The sequence below is a fragment of the Zootoca vivipara genome, chromosome 7 (genome assembly GCF_963506605.1).
Source record: "Zootoca vivipara chromosome 7, rZooViv1.1, whole genome shotgun sequence".
Taxonomy (NCBI): Eukaryota; Metazoa; Chordata; class Lepidosauria; order Squamata; family Lacertidae; genus Zootoca; species Zootoca vivipara.
Genome location: NC_083282.1, coordinates 5,856,534 through 5,876,278, shown reverse-complemented (window position 1 = coordinate 5,876,278; position 19,745 = coordinate 5,856,534). Strand labels below are relative to the sequence as shown.

The following is a 19,745-nucleotide window of genomic DNA, read 5'->3' as shown; positions in this document are numbered from 1 at the left end:
GGCAGGAGCCGCGCCGCCGAAACGTTCTGGGGCCGCATGGCCCAAGGCAGAGCGCGGCGGGTGACAGGCGGCGGCAGGAGCCGCGCCGCCGAAACGTTCTGGGGCCGCATGGCCCAAGGCAGAGCGGCGGCGGGAGGCCCGCGGCCCCTTCCGTGCCACCGGGGCGACAGGCGGCGGCGGGAGCGCTGCTGGCCCCTTCTGCGCCGCCGGACCGCATGGCGAGGAGGCCTGCCGCCCCAGCGCCCAGAACCGGCGGCTGCGGAGCAGAGCGCGCCGCAGCGCCGAGCCCTCAGAGCGCCCAGCAGCACTGGGCGGAGCGCCGAGCCAGCGGCCTGGCCTCTTCCTGCCTGCCACCCCACCGCCCGGAACCGGCAAGGAAGAGGGGAAAGGGGCACCTGGGAAGGAGTCGGGAGGGCCCTTGCTGCATGAGCCATGGGCACGCGGCTCCTTCCAAGCACAGTGAACGCCGCGCCTAGCTTTGAGCAAGAGGCATGAAATGGACGCAGCGACGAGGGTGATGGCTGCGCGGGCGGTGGCCGCGTCACGTCTCCTGGCGGCCATGGGGGCTCTCGGTGCTGCCTTGCCCGGGCCCCGCATTCCCCGGAGGCCTTCCGCCTCGCCAAGCTCGGCCGGCCTCATGCGGTGGGTGGAAGGCGCGCGGGTGGCCTGTCTAAGGCCGGGCGGGATCCCTCAGCCCTGCTCATCTTTATGCATGTACGGTATTTCGCGAAACACCCCCTCCCAAATAAAGCAGCAGGAACCTTGGAGCGGTTGGCGGGGGGGGGGATGGGAGAAAGATTTTAAAAACCAAGACAAAGGCATCACCTCTTCCTGGCCCGGCCAAGGAGGCCTGCCGCCCCACTGCCCGGAACCATAGGTACCATAAAAATATAATAAAAACAAGACATCCCCTGAAAATAAGACACCGTGTGTTTTTTTGAGGGAGAAAAGTTATAAGACGGTGTCTTAAAAAAGGGGAAACACGGTACTTCTGGTTTTGCAGTGTTCGGGTTCCAAGTTGTTTGTGAACTAAGCTGTTGAAAACCAAGGTACCATTGTACTTTATCGGCCAAAAGAAGCTATTCAATCTTATGGCAGGGTAGCAGACAACAAGGCATCACGGAAGACATGTTAAAATAGGACTCTTCTTCACAACGATGCTTCCCTTCTTGGTCTGGGAGCCAACTTCATTAGAGCTCTCTAGCCAGACAGAAATTCTTCAACAAGTCACATGTACATATTTTACCATCAGAAGGGGTGGCCCAAGACTCAGAAATCCAAATAGCATTATCAATCTACTAGAAATACCTCCTGTGTAAGCCTAATTGAAATAAATGAGAGCCTTGCAACTGTATGACTGGATACAACCCTGGATATTTGATTCATTAGCTAAACTCCCATCATCCCTAGCTAACAGGCCCAGTGGTCAGGGGTAATGGGAACTGTAGTCCCAAAACAGTTGGAGGGCCAAGGGTAGCCATGCCTGAGCTAAAGGATTACTTTGGGTGGGGGGAAATCATCATTTTGGATTAAGAACAGCAGAGTTGAGATCTGTATACCTAAATTATAAAAATCATAGAATCATAGCGTTGGAAGAGACCACAAGGGCCATCCAGTCCAACCCCCTGCCAAGCAGGAAACACCATCAAAGCATTCCTGGCAGATGGCTGTCAAGCCTCTGCTTAAAGACCTCCAAGGAAGGAGACTCCACCACACTCCTTGGCAGCAAATTCCACTGTTGAACAGCTCTTACTGTCCGGAAGTTCTTCCTAATGTTTAGGTGGAATCTTCTTTCTTGTAGTTTGAATCCATTGCTCCGTGTCCGCTTCTCTGGAGCAGCAGAAAACAACCTCCCTCCCTCCTCTATATGACATCCTTTTAAATCATTCATTATCAATGAAGAAACCATCTCTTACCAATGATACACCTCTATGTATCATCAGCGTGAGAATCTAGTATTCATTCATTGTGAATGATATTCAGCCGTGGTGCCAGTTGGGTTAACAAATCTTAAGGCACTTAGAAAATTCCCTGTTCTCGCTCCTCTTGCCTTTTGCTAGATCTGATAGTCCCTAATGAACAAACACTGAAATCTGGCATATGCAAAGATGCAGAAAAAGTAAACTTCTCAACAGGTCATGGTCATTAATTTATCTTCCCAAGGACTCATTTCAGGCCTGACTTTCCCTCATTTGCAACAATTACAGCTTTCCAAAACACAAGGGATTCCCCCAAACCATGTTTTGCCTTCTTTCCAATTAGAGAGAGAAGCAACAGCAGGCTTTGTTGTTACTAATTACAGCTTCAGCATGGCACAGTATTTCTTTCCTGGTAACCAAAACCATTATTAGGGAGATATTTCCCGTACCAGTGCCCATTGCTAAGCTGCACTTTTAATAGATTCCGGGGGGGGGGGGTAACTACACCACCCAGAAACCCTATAGATTTTCAAAAATAGAATACTCATCTCAGAATATGAAGGCCTTGTTTTGTAAGGAAACTGCAAAAACTGAAAGAAGTATCTCAGTCATGAATTGTGGGAGCCTTATGGAAGTGGGTGGGGTACCGATGGAAATAGAGAGGGGAGAAAAGTTCCAGGAGCTTCAAATGGGTTGCTTATTATGATAAGGCTGATTTGTAAATTATGCACTAAAAAGACGCGCCTTTTTCCTCCTAAAAAGTAAGGGGAAATGTCTGTGCGTCTTATGGAGTGATCTCTCCCCCCCCCCCTTTTCTTTTCTGTTGCATGAGATTTTTCAACTGTTCTTAGATGTTCTTTCAATGCTGATTTTATATCTGAAGTCGGTTTTGTTCTTTAAGCTCTAGGTTTTTTTTGCAATTCATGTTTTTCACTTTTCACCATAATCTTCGTTTTTCGCAATGCCGATAATTCAATATTTTATTAAACACGTAGCCAAAGTAGTACAATATGATTATAAATGTAAGTGACATATAGCATTGAACATGACATGTATATCTATGTACAGTTGAAGGTATGCAAAAAATGCATTCCCTCGGGATACAATATATACAAGCTGCTGTTATTCAGGTAAGAATTTGCGCTTGCATTTGAGGAGGGTGTGATTCAAAATAATTTTTTTTCTTCTTTTCCTGCTCTAAAAACTAGGTGCGTCTTATGGTCGGGTGCGACTTATGGAGTGAAAAATACGGTATGTCTGATCTCTAATTCAGGCCATGGAAAGGGTTCTAGCTTAGTGTTTCTGCTTTCTTTTCTTTCTAGGTTCAGAGACATTTTGTTCATTCTGGTAGAGCATTCTAACACGCAACCCATTCACCCCATATGCTGATTGAAGTGTTACAGTATCACAAATGCCGTACTGGGGCTTTTAAAAACTGTCACGTCTAAACCATACCTGCCAAGTTGCTGTCGGAGAAATAAGGGACCGGGCCGGAAGTAGCAGACCGGAAGTAGCGCTCAGAAGTAACTTTTGATGCTGCTTTGCCCCGTTCCAAAATGGCCGTCGCGCCAGAAGTCGCACTGCAGCCATTTTGGAACTGGGCAGAGCAGCATCAAAAGTCACTTCTGAGCATGCTCCGCCCAGTTCCAAAATGGCCGCCGCGCCAGAATAAACCGGGGGAAAAACAAAAAAAATCCGTTTTTTCAGTTAAGAACAGCTGGAAAAACGGGGATTTCCCGGGGAATACGGGAGACTTGGCAGCTATGTCTAAACAGGGGTTTTGAATCTAGGATTTCAGGATTCCAAATGAAACAGCTTGACCATTGAACTACATGGGATAATGTATATAATAAACCAAACTCAAGATCCCTAAGCAGTAAGTTCAGCCACCACCCTTCATAAAAGATAGTAAGACAATTATGTTGATTGTGTGTGCACACAGATGGAGGTGGCAGTGGAAATTTTGCATTACAGTTTCTATCCTAGCAATTTTGTCTATCCTCTTGTGCTTTCAGCATTTGGTGTCCATTCCTAAAGCTATTTTGGGTGCAGCTGTTGCTGTTAGCACATGCTGCTGGCTGCCATCTGTTTCTCCTTTTCGCTTCAGTCACGTCCAGCTCCAAAGCTCTCCTTCCCCGGGATCAGCTCTCATTGTAATTTTTAAGGGGGACACTTAAGTATTCAGCTCACTGTGAAGCATGCCCTTCAAACAAGGAGATTCTCCCAAATAAGCAATCCTAAACAAATAAACTAACGGGAAAAAGAGTGAGCATAATTCAAAGCTATATATTTCGGCCATCGTTCACAATCTTTTATTTTCCAGAGGTGTGTTCTGTTCTTTCCATCCTTGCACTGTCGCAGTGCTGCCTACAAAATCTATTCCCTTTAAAATATCGGATAGACAGTGGCACCTCAGTTTAAGAACAGCCCTGTTTACAAACGCTTCGGTTTATGGACTCCACAAAATGGGAAGTAGTGTCCTGGTTTGCGAACTTTACCTTGGTCTAAGAACGGAATCCAAACGGTGGAAGGGCACTGGCGGCGGGAGGCGTCTTTAAGCAAAGCATGCCTCAGTTTAAGAATGGATTCGGTTTAAGAGTGGACTTCAGCAGGGCCGGCCCTACGTGTAGGCTAGGTGGCGCAGGGCACCATGGCGCCGGCCTGCCAGGAGGGCGCCGCGAGCTGCGCCCGCCCACTGGCCAGCTGGTCCGCCACGCAGCTGCGCGCTGCACCACCCGCCCACCGCGCTGGGAAACGGGGCAGGAGGGCGCCGGAGAGATCGCGCTGTGCCTGCCCGCCCGCCCACCACGCTGGGAAACGGGGCGGGAGGGCGCCGGAGAGATCCGGCGCACCATGGCACCAGGGGCGCTTAAGACGGCCCTGGACTTCAGGAACAGATTAAGTTCGTAAACTGAGGTACCACTGTATTAGTTGCCATTGTATGGTCCTGGATTTCCAATGCAGTGCGCACAAATGCCAGGGCATCTGCTAAAGGGCTGCCCTGGTGCTCATCAGGCTATTTGCTCCCCTCTGCACCAAATTAGCAACAAAACACACACAAAACACCCACCCCTTTCAAATGACCTCCCAGCGCAGTTCCTCCAGCCACTTGTAGGTCCTTCACAGACCCTCTGTTGCACATGTCTGCTTCCATTCTGATTTCAAAGCAACAGGCTTTTGGATTGGTTGGAAAAGAGGAGGAAAGATGGGTGGTGGTTAAGCTGTGTTAATATAGGAAATGCAGAACAGTGGGAGGAGGAGCGTTGAAAAGAGAACTCATGGAAGGGGAGGCCGGAAGGTAGAAGAAGCCAGAACTACGGGAGGAGGGCAGAAAGCAGGGCTAGTGGTAGGGCTAAAAGGAAAGCACAGAAGGGAGAACAGGAAAGGGAGAAGCCAGACCCATAGAGATTGAGCAGAACTGGGTGCCTTTCCATTCATTTTCTTGGGCAATATTTGCATTCCTTGAAATGGAACTACAGTTTGCGGTAGAAAAAATATGGGATTAAAAGAGTGTTTTGTGCTCAAATCCCCACATCTGCCTTACACTCAAGTTCTTTCATTAAGCCATGATCCCATGGTGGCCATTTTGTGGTGGTGTCCACAATAGGTTCCCCCCTCCAAATTTCTAAGGAAGTTGGTGAGCCCCAATATACTCCATATGAAATATGCTCCAGAAAATACAGATTATCCTGTCATACCAGCAGGCTTCCCCCCCCCCATGTTAACAAAATGGGCAAGGAAGTTCTTAGGACAGCATTCATTCAGCCTCCAGACATTGCCCTCGGAATCCATGGGCTATAGAAATATAAATGTCTCCTGGTATGCTTTGGGTACAATTCACTGAGAACAATGGCTGCCCACCCTCCATTTCAATCAACTAATTTGTGAGGTAGAAGAGGTACAATCAAATGCCCTTGAATCCTAATTTCATTTGCCGGTTTAGCAATGTGTCTCGCTTGTTAAGGTGCATTGCTGTATCTCTTGTCATTTCCCCATCTCCCTTGAAAGCCAAGACAGCATTTCTTTCTCCTAACAATACCGACTTACGTCTCTGAAAATGCTTCGGGATCAGTACCTTGTTGAGAAACACAAGGCAGGTGCTTCAGAAGTAGTGTCATTATGACTGTAATTGCAAAATGCTAAATCACTAAGCCACAAGTACAGTTTGTTAGCCACATAATTTGCTGATTAAAGATGGACGAGCAAAACTGACAAACAGCCTCTTATGCATTCTTCCCATCAACAGGAAGTCGCTAATCTCTGTGCTGCTGCCAAAAGATCAGAGTGTCCTTTAAATATATATATTTGAGCTCTTTTCAAGTGAGTCACTCAGTGATGTCATTTCAGCAAAGAGCAACAAAGAGTCCTCGTGTGAGAAGCCAGAGGCAGACCATGCAGGTGTGGCATATATACACCTGTATCTGTCAGCTAACAGGTGAGAGGCCTCCCTTAGGTGACCAGCCTCCAAGGGCCAAACAAGACACAATGGACGATGCCTTTGCCCCATCCCATTTGACACAGCCAGTGGTGGCATCTGGTATTTAAACTCAAAGTGTGCCCTCCTCTGCCATTATATTCGGGTAGTTCTCACGCCAGCCCAGCTTATGTCTTGCTTTGGACCCAAAGCGATAGAGCAGGCATCCCCAAACTTCGGCCCTCCAGATGTTTTGGACTACAATTCCCATCATCCCTGACCACTGGTCCTGTTAGCTAGGGATCATGGGAGTTGTAGGCCAAGACATCTGGAGGGCTGCAGTTTGGGGATGCCTGCTATAGAGTGTGGCAAGGTAAGGCAGGCTTGTTGCTTTATTTATTTAACAAGTGACTACCTTGTCTTTCGGGGCAAGCTTCTGGGATAAATCTCCCCTCAACCCAGGCACAAAACTTGCTGCTAAAAAACAGGGGTCTGCTCACTCTGTACATAAATGGGACAAACCTGGGAACAAACAAATGTAACTGCCGTCCCCCACCACTGGGCTCCATTTGGCCCTTGTCTGTAGGCAATGAAGGAACACAGGCATGAGAATGAACAAGCCAGACATGAGCGCTTCCATCATGTCAAGTTTGGGCTCGCTAATGATAAAACAGGGTTTATATATGGTGCTTGAAACCAGAGCTCTGGAACTTAAGACACCAACTCCCGCAAAGACAGAGAGAATGAGACTCTTGCGACGAGACAAGCCTTGGGGACTTCTGGCCACACCAAGCTCTTGCTTCTTAGCTCTCCCCATTCCCTCAAGGGGGGCAGCCCCCCCTCCTCTGCAGAAAAAGTATGATTTTATCATAAACTGATTCCCAAAAGACTCTTATTAAAACTTTTTATGTTAAACTGAGTGGGGGGTGCTATGACAAAACAGTGAAAATCTCAGAACAAAGCACAGGTTTCGGTTTATTGCTTGCAAGCGCCAAGGGCTCAAATAAAAATGAAATCAAAACTAGAGCGCTCACACAAGTAGTTGGAGTCACTTTAAACTGCCCATAGAAGATACCATGCTATTGGGATAAACAGTTTTAAATTCCAGGATTCTTCAGTAGCTTCAAGAGCAAACGGTTGTGCCGGCGCTGTATAATGTAAGAGAAACTTCGTTGATTCAGATAAATACGAACACTTTGGAATGATGGAGCTGCCCAACATTAATTGACAGTGTCATTGCTTGTTCTACTTGTATAGCTTACCAAGCTTAGTAGCTCCCTCTGGTGGATAGTCAGGAAATTGACCCTCTGAAGGAACACTCACGGTGCGCCGCAGGCAACGCCCTTTGGAAGGCTCCAGTCCCTGTTCCTGCCCTCCTTCGACAGCCATCTGCACATGAAAAAGAAACAGGCAGGTTATAAAATTCTTTTTCCCCCCAACATAAATTGCTAGAAACAATCAAGAACGTTTCCTGCCCAGAAATGTCTCGATTCCATAGCACTGGTTGGCAAAACTGAGGGCTATTTATGATATCTGGACACATCTGCAATCTAGTTTTAATCTGAAACCGTGCACGGCAAAAGGATGCAAGCATCACAGTTCCACGGACAATGCAATTTAAAGGTCCAAAGAAATCCTGTATTTCTCTGCTGCAGCAAAAACAAAAAGGGAATTGGGGCAGCATAAAGACGAACACATTTTATCACAGCACAAACTTTTGTGGAGCAAAGTTTACTTTGTCAGATGTGCAATGCATCAAGTTATCGTTTCCAACTGTGTCTTGCAAAAACTTTCCCAACTTTCTCCAATGCCCCCAGGGTTCCTTGAGCTCCCGCTACAAATTGAATATATTAAAAAAATTGAAATAGGCAGGTATAAGCCACCCTGTGGGTAAAAACATCCCAATGCCAGGGCTGAAATCTGGGACCTTGTGTCTCTGACCAAGGGAGGGTCTCTCTTGTGACAGAGTTATAAATTGCCCCAAGTGTACTTTCTGCTAACAAAGAGCTAGTGTGAAAGCAGAGAAAAGAAACTGCAACAGGCATATCGTAATTTGGGGTGGGTGGGAAATGGGGACCGATGCTCAGCCAAGGACACACAACCACCACCAACATGTTGACATATATGGATTTATTTTGTTACATGTTCTCTCACATTAGTTGCAGTTGTCTAGATTGAAATTCACACTTTCAGCTCAGCTTTCTGCCCAGCACCTAGGATTGTCCTCCAGTTCCTTAGTGATGGAGTCCTACAAGCATAGTTATGTGTCTACAAGCTCAGTGTTTTTTTTTGGGGGGGGGGGAATAAAAATGATGTCCACTCTTCCTCCTTTAGGCATTGGAACAAATCATGTACGCAATGCACTAAGAAAGATTTGGACAGCAAATTTCATCGGGCCAAGTATTTGTAAAACCAAGATCTGCAAGGTCAAAAACCAGGAGTAGCACGTCTAAATTATGCAGTATCCCTGCTTGCCCATCTTCCTTCTCATCAATCCTCTACTGTCAGCACAAGCATGCCTTGCTCTTAAGTTTCTGTTTACAAGAAGGGAGACTTCATCCTCCAAGAAGCTCCAAGCCAGCTGATGGAGCGGTTCTGGTTGCCCAGAACAGAAAATCTACTTGGCCCTGTCAATTATTCATCCCCTGCACTTGGAGTTTTTGCTGATATTTCCTTTCCAGCGGAACACTATCATGACCGTGTCTGCAATTACCTTTTAAGATATGACTAGAACTCGGCATACTGTCTCTCTATCCAGACACATCTAGATAGATATATATAAAGTTTCTCATATTCGTGTATGTTCTCAATATTTTTGCAAGTTATTGTGGCTAGATTCCTTTTTCATTTCTAAAGTTTCTTTTTAGGCATTATATGGATGAGGCATCAGCCTCTTTATGCCCGGTGTGGGAAACGTTTCTCAGCCCAAGGGCCGCAATGCTTCTCAGCCAGTGGTGGGTGGAACCTGAGCCAAACATGGGTGTGGCCAGAGGGAAAAGAAGGTGGAGCAAAGGATGCAAAACCCTTGTCCACACGCACAAGCACCCACTTACCCCCGACATTATCACACTGTTTAAGGACATAGCCGAGCCAGGCAAAAGCACTCAAGGAGGGTATGGAGCAGGGCTGGTGGAAGTTGGGGCTTGGCCACTGCCTGCTTTATGCTCCCTCTGGAAAATTTAATGCAGAAGTCCATCGTCCCCTTATATATCTGAATAGTAACTGGATGGCCAGTGAACCCTGTATGGCTTATTGCTTACCAATAACCCCCTCTTACCTATTCCTCTCTAGTGACCTAAGTTTTTAACTGTCAACCTCTTGAAGTAGAGTGGTCCAAGCCTTTTTGTAACATGCTGATGGGAGACAAAGAGGGATAACTTGGCTGGAAAGGGGAATAACTTGGCCATAGAACAGCTGCACGTGTTTTGAGAAGAGAACTGGCCTTTCTGCTATTCTGATCTACAGGTAAGTTTGCTTTGGCTATACATGTGAAACTTGGAAAATTAGAATATCGTTGAAAAGTGCATTTATTTCAGTAACGCAACTTAAAAAGTGAAACCAATATATGAGATAGATGCATGACATGCAAAGCAAGATATGTCAAGCCTTTATTTGTTGTAATTGTAATTATTTGTCGTTAGTTGGGTCAATTATAAATGGAATGTAATTAATGAAATGTAATAGCGATGTTTATTTTTGTATTATTGTAACTATTTGTTTTATTACTGTGGAATTTCCAAAAGAAAGCATGTGTAAAAATTAAAATAAAAATAAAAAGTTGCATTACTGAAATAAATGTACTTTTCAATGATATTCTCATGTTCCGAGTTCCACCTGTATGTGCCAGAAGTAATTCTCGACAAATCCTCGGCAAATGGTTTAGAACAGAGGTCAGCAAACTTTTTCAGTCGTGGGCCGGTCCACCATTCCTCAGACCTTGTGGGGGGCTGGACTATATTTTGGAGGGGAAAAAAAAGAACAAATTCTTACGCCCCACAAATAACCCAGAGATGCATTTTAAATAAAAGGACACATTCTACTCATGTAAAAACATGCTGATTCCCGGACCGTCCGCGTGTCAGATTTATAAGGCGATTGGGCCGGATCCAGCCCCTAGTTTGCCTACCCATGGTTTAGAAGATAAAGCATAGAATTGTAGAGTTAGAAGGGACCCATAGGATGATCTAGTCTAATACCTTGAAATGCATGAATATGCAATTGTCCCATAGGAGATCAAACTTGCCATCTTGACATTATCAGCACCATATATCAACTCCTTTTCAGGATTCCCTGGTTTGTAAGTGATATGCTCTTTCTAGGTGGCAGAAATATTCCGATCTTACCTTCAGAACTACACTTAGTGCTAGTTTTATTGCCGGTATGATATAATGTGCTAGAGTGCAGGGATGAGATATGGCAGATCCTGCTCTGGAGCTTCAGGGCAAGTTAGTCTCTCCCAGCCAAACCTATCTCCCAGGGACATGAGTTTAATTCCTGCTCTGAGCTTCTTGTAGAAAGGGCAGAAATGCTGACATAACAAACCGACTGATCTATTTTTATTGAAATTTTCAAATATACATTTCCATCATTGAATATCCACCATTATAATCATACATTCACCGACTTCCCTCCTTCCCCTTACATGGTTCTTTGAATTTCCCCATAATTTCTGCATATTCTAACAAAATCCATTTAATTTAGTTTCCCCATTATATCTCTTTATTATATGTTATACTGTTGAATTCACCTTAATCCTGCTAGTGTTTTCACTTGCTTACAATTATTTTCCAAATATTCCACACAAAAATTCCACTCTTTTTTATATACTTGATCTTCTTGCTCTCTCATTCTGCTAGTTATGCCTGCATATTCTAACATTTTAAGCTGCCACTCCTCTGACCTTCCACTTTTGGGCTAACAAAATCTGAGCTGCTGTAGTTGCGTACATAAATAAAAAACAAAGACTGATTTAAAAAAGAATGACATCCCTTCTGCCCTTGAGTGGCATAGCACGATAAAGTTTAGTCTCTAAATATGGTAAGTTAAAGAACAGAATTAGTAATTTTTCTTAAAGGATCCCAACTGGGAGGGATCTAAAGCATACCTGCCAAGTTCTGGCCCGAGAAATAAGGGACTGGACCGGAAGTAGCAGACCAAAAGTAGCGCTGCTGCCATTTTGGAACTGGGCGGAGCATGCTCAGAAGCGACTTTTGATGCTGCTCTGCCCTATTCCAAAATGGCCACCGCACCAGAAGTCGTGCTGCAGCCATTTTGGAACTGGGCAAAGCAGCATCAAAAGTTGCTTCTGAGCATGCTCCGCCCAGTTCCAAAATGGCCGCCGCACCAGAATAAACCGGGGGGAAACAAAAAAAATCCGTTTTTTCGGCTGGGGACAGCTGGAAAAACGGGGGTTTCCCGGGGAATATGGGAGACTTGGCAGCTATGATCTAAAGGGGGGGGGGAGTACAGTACAACTTGTAAAAACAGTGATGTAATGGACACTATCCAATAGGCTCCAGTCACACCCAATACTCATTCCAAGTACCATATTTACTTGCTGTACAGCAACAACTAGAGCAGGGTGTTGGTAGAAAGGGCATTTTCCTAACAATAAGTCATTGTCTGAGTGCTGGGATAATGCAATGCCCTGGCAACAGAAGTGCCACCTTGCAAAAAGAGGCATTCAGATCTCATGCAACTATTGAGTAACATCTGCACAAAAATAAAAGCATTTTGTCAGGAAAGGCCCATAAACCTCAGAAGAATTTATCATACCCTAGCAAAGTCTTCAGCTGATAATTACCCATCACATTCTAGCACTTCTAACAAAAGGACCTGGATACTATTCACATCCTTCTGGCACAGTAGATGAAACAAACACCCAGTTATATCACCCAAGTTTTAAAGAAACTTCCCAGTGTTTTGAAAGTAATTATATTCACAATTCTGCCCACTTAAAAAAATGTCCTTTCCCCCTCTCCCGCATGTAGGAAGGATGAGCATCTCTGTGCTTAAGCAACTTTCTCAGATTATTTTTCGTTACATAGAACACAAGACACCACACTGAACATAATCATATCTTATCTCTACTATGCTATGAGAGAAGATGATTTTGTTGTATTTAAGCAGCTGAACGTTTAAAATGTGATGTGAGAAAGCACCGTGAGCAACCATAAACTGTGGGGGTGGGTTCAAACTGTGCATGCTTATGCCAACTCATAACATTTACCTATACCTGAAAGACAGACCAAAAAAATATTCAGTTGTGGCAAATCAATGCCTTAACATTTATATGCTGCTTCTGAATACTCAAAGTGGTTTACACATTTATAACATTATAGGGCGGGTGGGTCTGAGGGAAAGTTAGCTTGTCTAAGGCAGCCCAGGGAGTCCATAGCTCTTGAGTTTAGCCTTCCTCACCCTCGGCCCTCCAGATGTTTTTGGCCTACAACTCCCATGATCCCTAGCTAGCAGGACCAGTGGTCAGGGATGATGGGAATTGTAGTCTCAAAACATCTGGAGGGCCAAGGTTGAGGAAGCCTGGCTTAGACCCTCAGCCATTGTGCTACACAAGTCCTGCGGTTATCTTCCAGCATGAGACTGTGTAATTAAAAATTAGGGGTCTCTCAACTCACCTGCAGTCCTGCATGGTAATTACTAGATTGACCAACTGACCAAAAATTCCAGACTAAGTTTGGGACATTGGGGGGTGGTGGGTTGCCTGCATTTTTAAGTGAATTGCCATGAAAGCAAGGGCAACACAGCATTTTCTTCAGTTGAATACTTTAGGTCAGGGGTGAGGAAGCTTTCTGGCTCCATGGGCCAGATCCTTATCAGGATGCGCCACATTTTACATGTGGGTAGCCTTGGTTGGGAACTGTAGCACAAGGTGGTTGTGGAAGTGCCGAGCATATGGCTAGGAAGGCGCTTATTTCCCCTGGGTGTGTGTTAAAAACAGGCTTATTCTTGGGGCTGAGAATGCATGTTCCTGGCTGGGTTTAACCTTCACTCTTCAGCTGTCAAACAGGAGTTAAATCCTGATGCATTGGCAATGCACACCTGTTCCCAGCAGGGGACAGGCATGCACAACCAAAGTAAGTACCGCAGACCCTTTCCTCACAATCATCAGCTGGGGAGAAGAGCAGCCTCTGCTTTCAATTGCCTAGACCAGGCATCCCCAGACTTCAGCCCTCCAGATGTTTTGGACTACAATTCCCATCTTCCCCAACCACTGGTCCTGTTAGCTAGGGATCATGGGAGTTGTAGGCCAAAACATCTGGAGGGCCGCAGTTTGGGGGTGCCTGGCCTAGACCATCTGGGGCAAAGGGGGCTGCTTCCTTTGGTGGTGTGTGCCTATTCTCAGTAGGAAACAGGCTGGCCAAGATTGGCTGCAGGCTAGATGCTTCCTAGCATTGCTGCAAGTCAAGGGTGGAAAGCCTTTGGCTTTCTAGATGTTGCTGAACAACAACTCCCATCAGCCCCAGCTGCCACAGCCAATGGCCAAGGATGAAGGGAAATGTAGTTCAGCAACATCTGGAGGGGCAATGGTTCCTCATTCCGCCATAAAAGCTAGGTCACGGTTTCACTGAGTGTGTCATCTGCACCCGGACTTGTGATTTTAGCTCTCCCCAGACAATTGACAAGCAAGGTTTGCCCCATGGTTTACTGTTTGTGGTTTGTCTGGAGAGAGCTACATCAGGAGCCTGGGTTCAGACGACGCACTAGGCCAAACTATGGCTTTTGTTGTTGTTGTCGTTTAGTCGTGTCCAACTCTTCGTGACCCCATCATGGACCAGAGCATGCCAGGCACTCCTGTCTTCCACTGCCTCCCGCAGTTTGGTCAAACTCATGTTGGTGGCTTCAAGAACACTGTCCAACCATCTCATCCTCTGTCATCCTCTTCTCCTTGTGCCCTTCATATTTCCCAAAATCAGGGTCTTTTCCAGGGAGTCTTCTCTTCTCATGAGGTGGCCAAAGTATTGGAGCCTCAGCTTCAGGATCTGTCCTTCCAGTGAGCACTCAGGGCTGATTTCCTTCAGAATGGATAGGTTTGATCTTCTTGCAGTCCATGGGACTCTCAAGAACAGGGGTAGGCAACCTAAGGCCCGTGGGCCGGAAGCGGCCCAATCGCCTTCTCAATTGGGCCCACAGACGGTCCGGGAATAAGCATGTTTTTACATGAGTAGAATGTGTGCTTTTATTTAAAATGCATCTCTGGGTTATTTGTGGGGCCTGCCTGGTGTTTTCACATGAGTAGAATGTGTGCTTTTATTTAAAATGCATCTCTGGGTTATTTGTGGGGCATAGGAATTCGTTCTTTTTTTTCTTTTTTCAAAATATAGCCTGGCCCCCCACAAGGTCTGAGGGACAGTGGACCGGCCCCCGGCTGAAAAAGTTTGCTGACCCCCTGCTCAAGAGTCTCCTCCAGCACCATAATTCAAAAGCATCAATTCAGGTCTTCTTCATGGTCCAGCTCTCACTTCAATACATCACTACTGGGAAAACTATAGCTTTAACTATATGGATTTTTGTCAGCAAGGTGATGTCTCTGCTTTTTAAGATGCTGTCTAGGTTTGTCATCGCTTTTCTCCCAAGAAGCAGGTGTCTTTTAATTTTGTGGCTGCTGTCACCATCTGCAGTGATCATCTGTCACTGCCTCTATTTCTTCCCCATCTATTTGCTAGGATGTGATGGGACCAGTGGCCATGATCTTAGGTTGTTTTTTTTTTATGTTGAGCTTCAGACCATATTTTGCGCTCTCCTCTTTTACCTTTATTAGGTAAAGGTAAAGGGACCCCTGACCATTAGGTCCAGTCGTGACCGACTCTGGGGTTGCAGCACTCATCTCGCGTTATTGGCCGAGGGCGCTGGCGTACATGACAAAGCCACTTCTGGTGAACCAGAGCAGCACACGGAAATGCTGTTTACCTTCCCACTGTAGTGGTACCTATTTATCTACTTACTTTCTTTCGAACTGTGCTTTCGAACTGCTGGGTTGGCAGGAGCTGGGACTGAGCAATGGGAGCTCACCCCGTCACGGGGATTCGAACCGCCAACCTTCTGATCGACAAGCCCTAGGTTTAACCAACAGTGCCACCCGCGTCCCTGTTTCACCTTCATTAAAAGGTTCTTTAATTCATCCTCACTTTCTGCCATCAAAGTTGTGTCATCTGCATATCTGAGGTTGTTTATATTTCTTATGGCAATCTTAATTCCGGCTTGGGATTCATCCAGTCCAGCATTTCGCATGATGTATTCTGCATAAGCAGGGAGACAATATACAGCCTTGTTGTACTCCATTCCCAATTTTGAACCAATCAGTTGTTCTAACTGTTGCTTCTTGTACCACATAGAGATTTCTCAGGAGACAGATAAGGTGGTCAGGCCCTCCCATTTCTTTAAGAATCTCCCCATAGTTTGCTGTGGTCCCCACAGTCAAAGGCTTTTGTGTAGTCAATGAAGCAGAAGTAGATGTTTTTCTGGAACTCTCTGGTTTTCTCCATAATCCAGCACATGTTTGCAATTTGGTCTCTGGTTTCTCTGTCCCTTCGAAATCCAGCTTGTACTTCCAGGAGTACTTGGTCCACATACTGCTTAAACCTACCTTGTAGAATTTTAAGTATAACCTTGCTAGCATGTGAAGTGAGCGCAATTGTGCGGTAGTTGGAGCATTCTTTGGCACTGCCCTTCGTTGGGACTGGGCTGTAGACTGATCTTCTCCAATCCTCTGGCCACTGCTGGGTTTTCCAAACTTGCTGGCATATTGAGCGTAGCACCTCAACAGCATCATCTTTTAAAATTTTAAATAGTTCAGCTGGAATATCATCACTTCCACTGGCCTAGTTATTAGCAGTGCTTTCTAAGGCCCATTTGACTTCACTCTCCAGGATTTCTGGCTCAAGGTCAGCAACCACACTGTCTGAGGTGTCTGAGACATCCCTATTTTTCTGGTATAATTCCTATGTGTATTCTTGCCACCTCTTCTTGATGTCTTCTGCTTCTGTTAGGTCCTTACCACTGACAAAGGACAAACTATGGCTTAGCTCAGCCCAACAGAAAAACAACTGGAGAGGGAACTAACTGGCCACAATCTCCTCTCTGGAAGTCCACACTTTTGCTTGTTTGCACTAAGTTGTGGTTGGTTTAGCATTACATGCAAAGTGGGACTTTGTTGTTTTTTGCTGCAATGGATGAAGAAGGCCAATGATCCTCTGAAAGAATGTAACACTCAGAAATCATGATGATGTTAAAATGCTACAAGCACTTGCTTAGATGCAGGTTCTTTAACACCTATGAATAATGCACCCAGTGAACCCCTGCGGATCAAATCACCATAATACTGTCTTCTCCCTCTCCTTCCTCATCACAACTGTAGAATTAGAAAACAGCTGTCACAAAGTATATACTTAACCTCTACAGATGACCCCAAAGAGGACTACAAACAGCTCTTGAAGCACTTATCCATCTAACAACATTGAAAAACATTCGGCCATCAAGCTCAACTTCTCTTCATCTGCTGAAATCCACTGGAGCCATTCAGCTCACCTTTATTCATAAATATTGATAGACGTGAAAAAAATCCATTTTAATGTTGCTGTACAGATTTTTCAAACACCCATAAACACAAAGAAACAGCAACGTGCACATGGCAATCACTGGACATTAGAGGCAAAACTTACATGAAAGGGAATGTGAATGGAGGCTGTTTTATACAGCTATAAAAACATGCACATTGCCTGTAGCTTTGAGAGCCAAAGAGAAGGAACAGAATTCTGGTGAAACTGAATAATTGAATTAATTAAAGGTTTCTCCATGTTTAAGTGCTTTGTAATACAACAACAACAATCATCATCATCATCTCTGCCTGCTCCCATCCATCTCAACTCCCTCTTTGAAAGGCTCGTGCTTCATAATATCAACATGGTTTTGGGGTGATGCCCAACTTACACTGCTTGCTCATTTGATTGATATCCCACTCTTCTTTCCCCCAAAGGAGCCCAAGGATATGCCACTGGCCGCAACCACCTGTACACTAGGGAACCCGCTTTGCTCAACTTAGCCCCGCCTGATGGACAACTTGGATTCCAAGGGTTGGCTGCCATGATCCTGTCACCTGTTGGGATGCAGACACCCAGTGAACCTCAACAGCAAGGGAAATTTATTGCTGGACAAAAACTAAAAACTGGAAGCAGGTGCTTCAAATTGGCTTTGAACTGGATTTGATAAAATATACTGTTTTCATTCAGTGACGCATCTCCTTGAATTGCTTAGATATTAAAGGACATACACCTTCCATGTTTTAATAGAATACTGTAATTTGGAACCAGGGTGGAATCTACATGCATATAAAAATGTTCTGCAAATGTTTTTTTTTAAAAAGTGTTTTAAAAAGTGCATTGAATTCTCCAGTGCTAAGGCTCACCATCACCATCTAGAGTCACATTGTATATTGCACTTTAAACACACTTAAAATGTTTTATTTGCAGCTGTATAACTGAGTCCCAGGTCAAGCAGCTCATAGTGCTTTAAAAAAAAGGAAACCAGACATGACATAAACCTATTCTTTCTGAAGGAAGTTCAAAATGTTTTTCAAGTTGAATCTTTTCTCCGATTCACTTAAGTAAACAACTCTTGTGGGCAGTTTTTTTCTTGGGGTATTTCAAGTGAAAATGTAATGATATTCTTTTTGAAAAGCAGCCATGCCCCTGTAAACGAGAGTCAGAAAAAAAACCTCCACTATCTCTTTCTTTCTTTTTTTAAACTTTTGTCTGGATTTTGCCAGACTTTCTGTTCTTATTTTGCATCTGTGTCAATGATATAATGTAACTCAAAATAGGAAAGTTTTAAAGCCTCTTGCAAATTTCGCCTTGACAATAAATAGATTATTATTTTGCTGTTTAAACTTCTGACTTTTTTTAAAAAAAGATTCCTTTGTGATAGCTGATCAACTGACAAACCAGTTCTGAAGGCTATAGTTTTCGAACAACATGGGCAGCCATTCAAATATTTCCCATATAATTCTACATGATCCTCTAGTTTAAAACTTGGGGCCTTTTAAGTACCACAAACAACTTAGCTAAGCCACAACTGAGAATTTCAAAATCATTTTTCTGAAGAACATTGTGGTTCCAAGATAAGAATATTCTATAATATCAGATAATTTCCTCTAAAAAGTGTTTGTACATGATTACACATCTTACCCCTGCAAACTGAAAAGTCCAGGGAGACACTGGAAACATTTTAGGTACCAACAGTTCATGCATGACAGTAGTGAAGTCCAACAGATGTCCACTGTTAGGCCACATGAGCTGCAAATGTAGCCAAGAACATGACCCAAAATTATCTGCTGAAGACTCAAGTGTGCAAAGATGGAAAAGTGCTTAATTAGACCAGAACATAATACAGGATCAAATGCAGATGGTTCTGTTTAGCAGTCTCTGAGCCCGCTAAACCCCCCCCCCCCCCAGCTTTTTACTTCTTGAACTGCAATGTTTAGCCCTTAAATTTGAGATTTTCTAAATGAGGGGCAATCCTCAGGATGAATCAGGGAAACAGGGACAGTGTGATATTATGGGGAACTCTAGGTGCAGCCGTCCAAACCATTATGCTAAATACAGACACTGCAGAGGGGCAGAGACCATATGGACACTTTTCTCCTTCTGCCCAGTCCAAATATCCTTGCACAGCAGTACTGCTTACACAAGGATTCTGTATCCTTGTGTAGCCTGCTGAGAGAGTGATACTGCTGGTGATCAGGGAACTCTACTCATGAGGTAAGTTTAGAAGAGACCAGAGTTCAAAAAGTTTGAGGATCCTTGCATTAAGTGCATTAAGTTATAAGAAAAAGGGAAAGTTTCAAAAGCTATTTACAAAGCCTCCTGGAGGCTGATTATTTCCATTCATGAGAATAAAAGCCTTTTCATGAGAATACTGTAAAAGGATTTGAGTTCCTATTGAAATGAGGCTGCATTTTAATGTTGTATTTAATCTTGTTTTTAAGCTGTATTTTAATCAATTGTTTTATATCCGGTGTTAGCCGCCCTGAGCCCGGTCTTGGCTGGGGAGGTTAGGGTATAAATAAATTTTATTATTATTATTATTATTATTATTATTATTATTATTATTACTACTACTACACATGCAAGGCAAATAGAAGCTATTGAAGTGCTATTGTGGTCCAATGCTGCTAAGACAAAGGGAGTTCTTGCATAGTTTTTCTCTCACCTCCTTCTCCTTGTTCAGCAGCACAAGTTGGCTGTCGGTCAGAATGGAGTACTTGGTCTCCCATATTACAGTTTCCGAATCAGGGGACTGGCCACAAGACAGCCTGTGGGTTGGTGGTCCTTTCACGTCTGGGGAGGAAAAAAAGGAGCAATATTAAAACATATTAATCACTTTGCTCATTGTGGTGG

The 19,745-nt window shown here is 44.7% G+C and overlaps 1 protein-coding gene across 4 annotated transcripts in view; it reads right to left on the bottom strand.

Annotated features, from left to right (window-relative positions):
- RASAL2 (RAS protein activator like 2) overlaps window positions 1-19,745 on the bottom strand; it is a 147,568-nt gene that overhangs the window by 107,425 nt on the left and 20,398 nt on the right. For all 4 annotated transcript variants that reach the window (XM_035121311.2, XM_035121312.2, XM_060276605.1 and 1 more), the window contains exons 2-3: window positions 19,558-19,685; window positions 7,596-7,722 (exon numbers count right to left, since the gene is read on the bottom strand). In XM_035121311.2, the coding sequence (XP_034977202.2) occupies window positions 7,596-7,722; window positions 19,558-19,685 (255 nt within the window). The remainder of the gene's footprint in view (window positions 1-7,595; window positions 7,723-19,557; window positions 19,686-19,745) is intronic.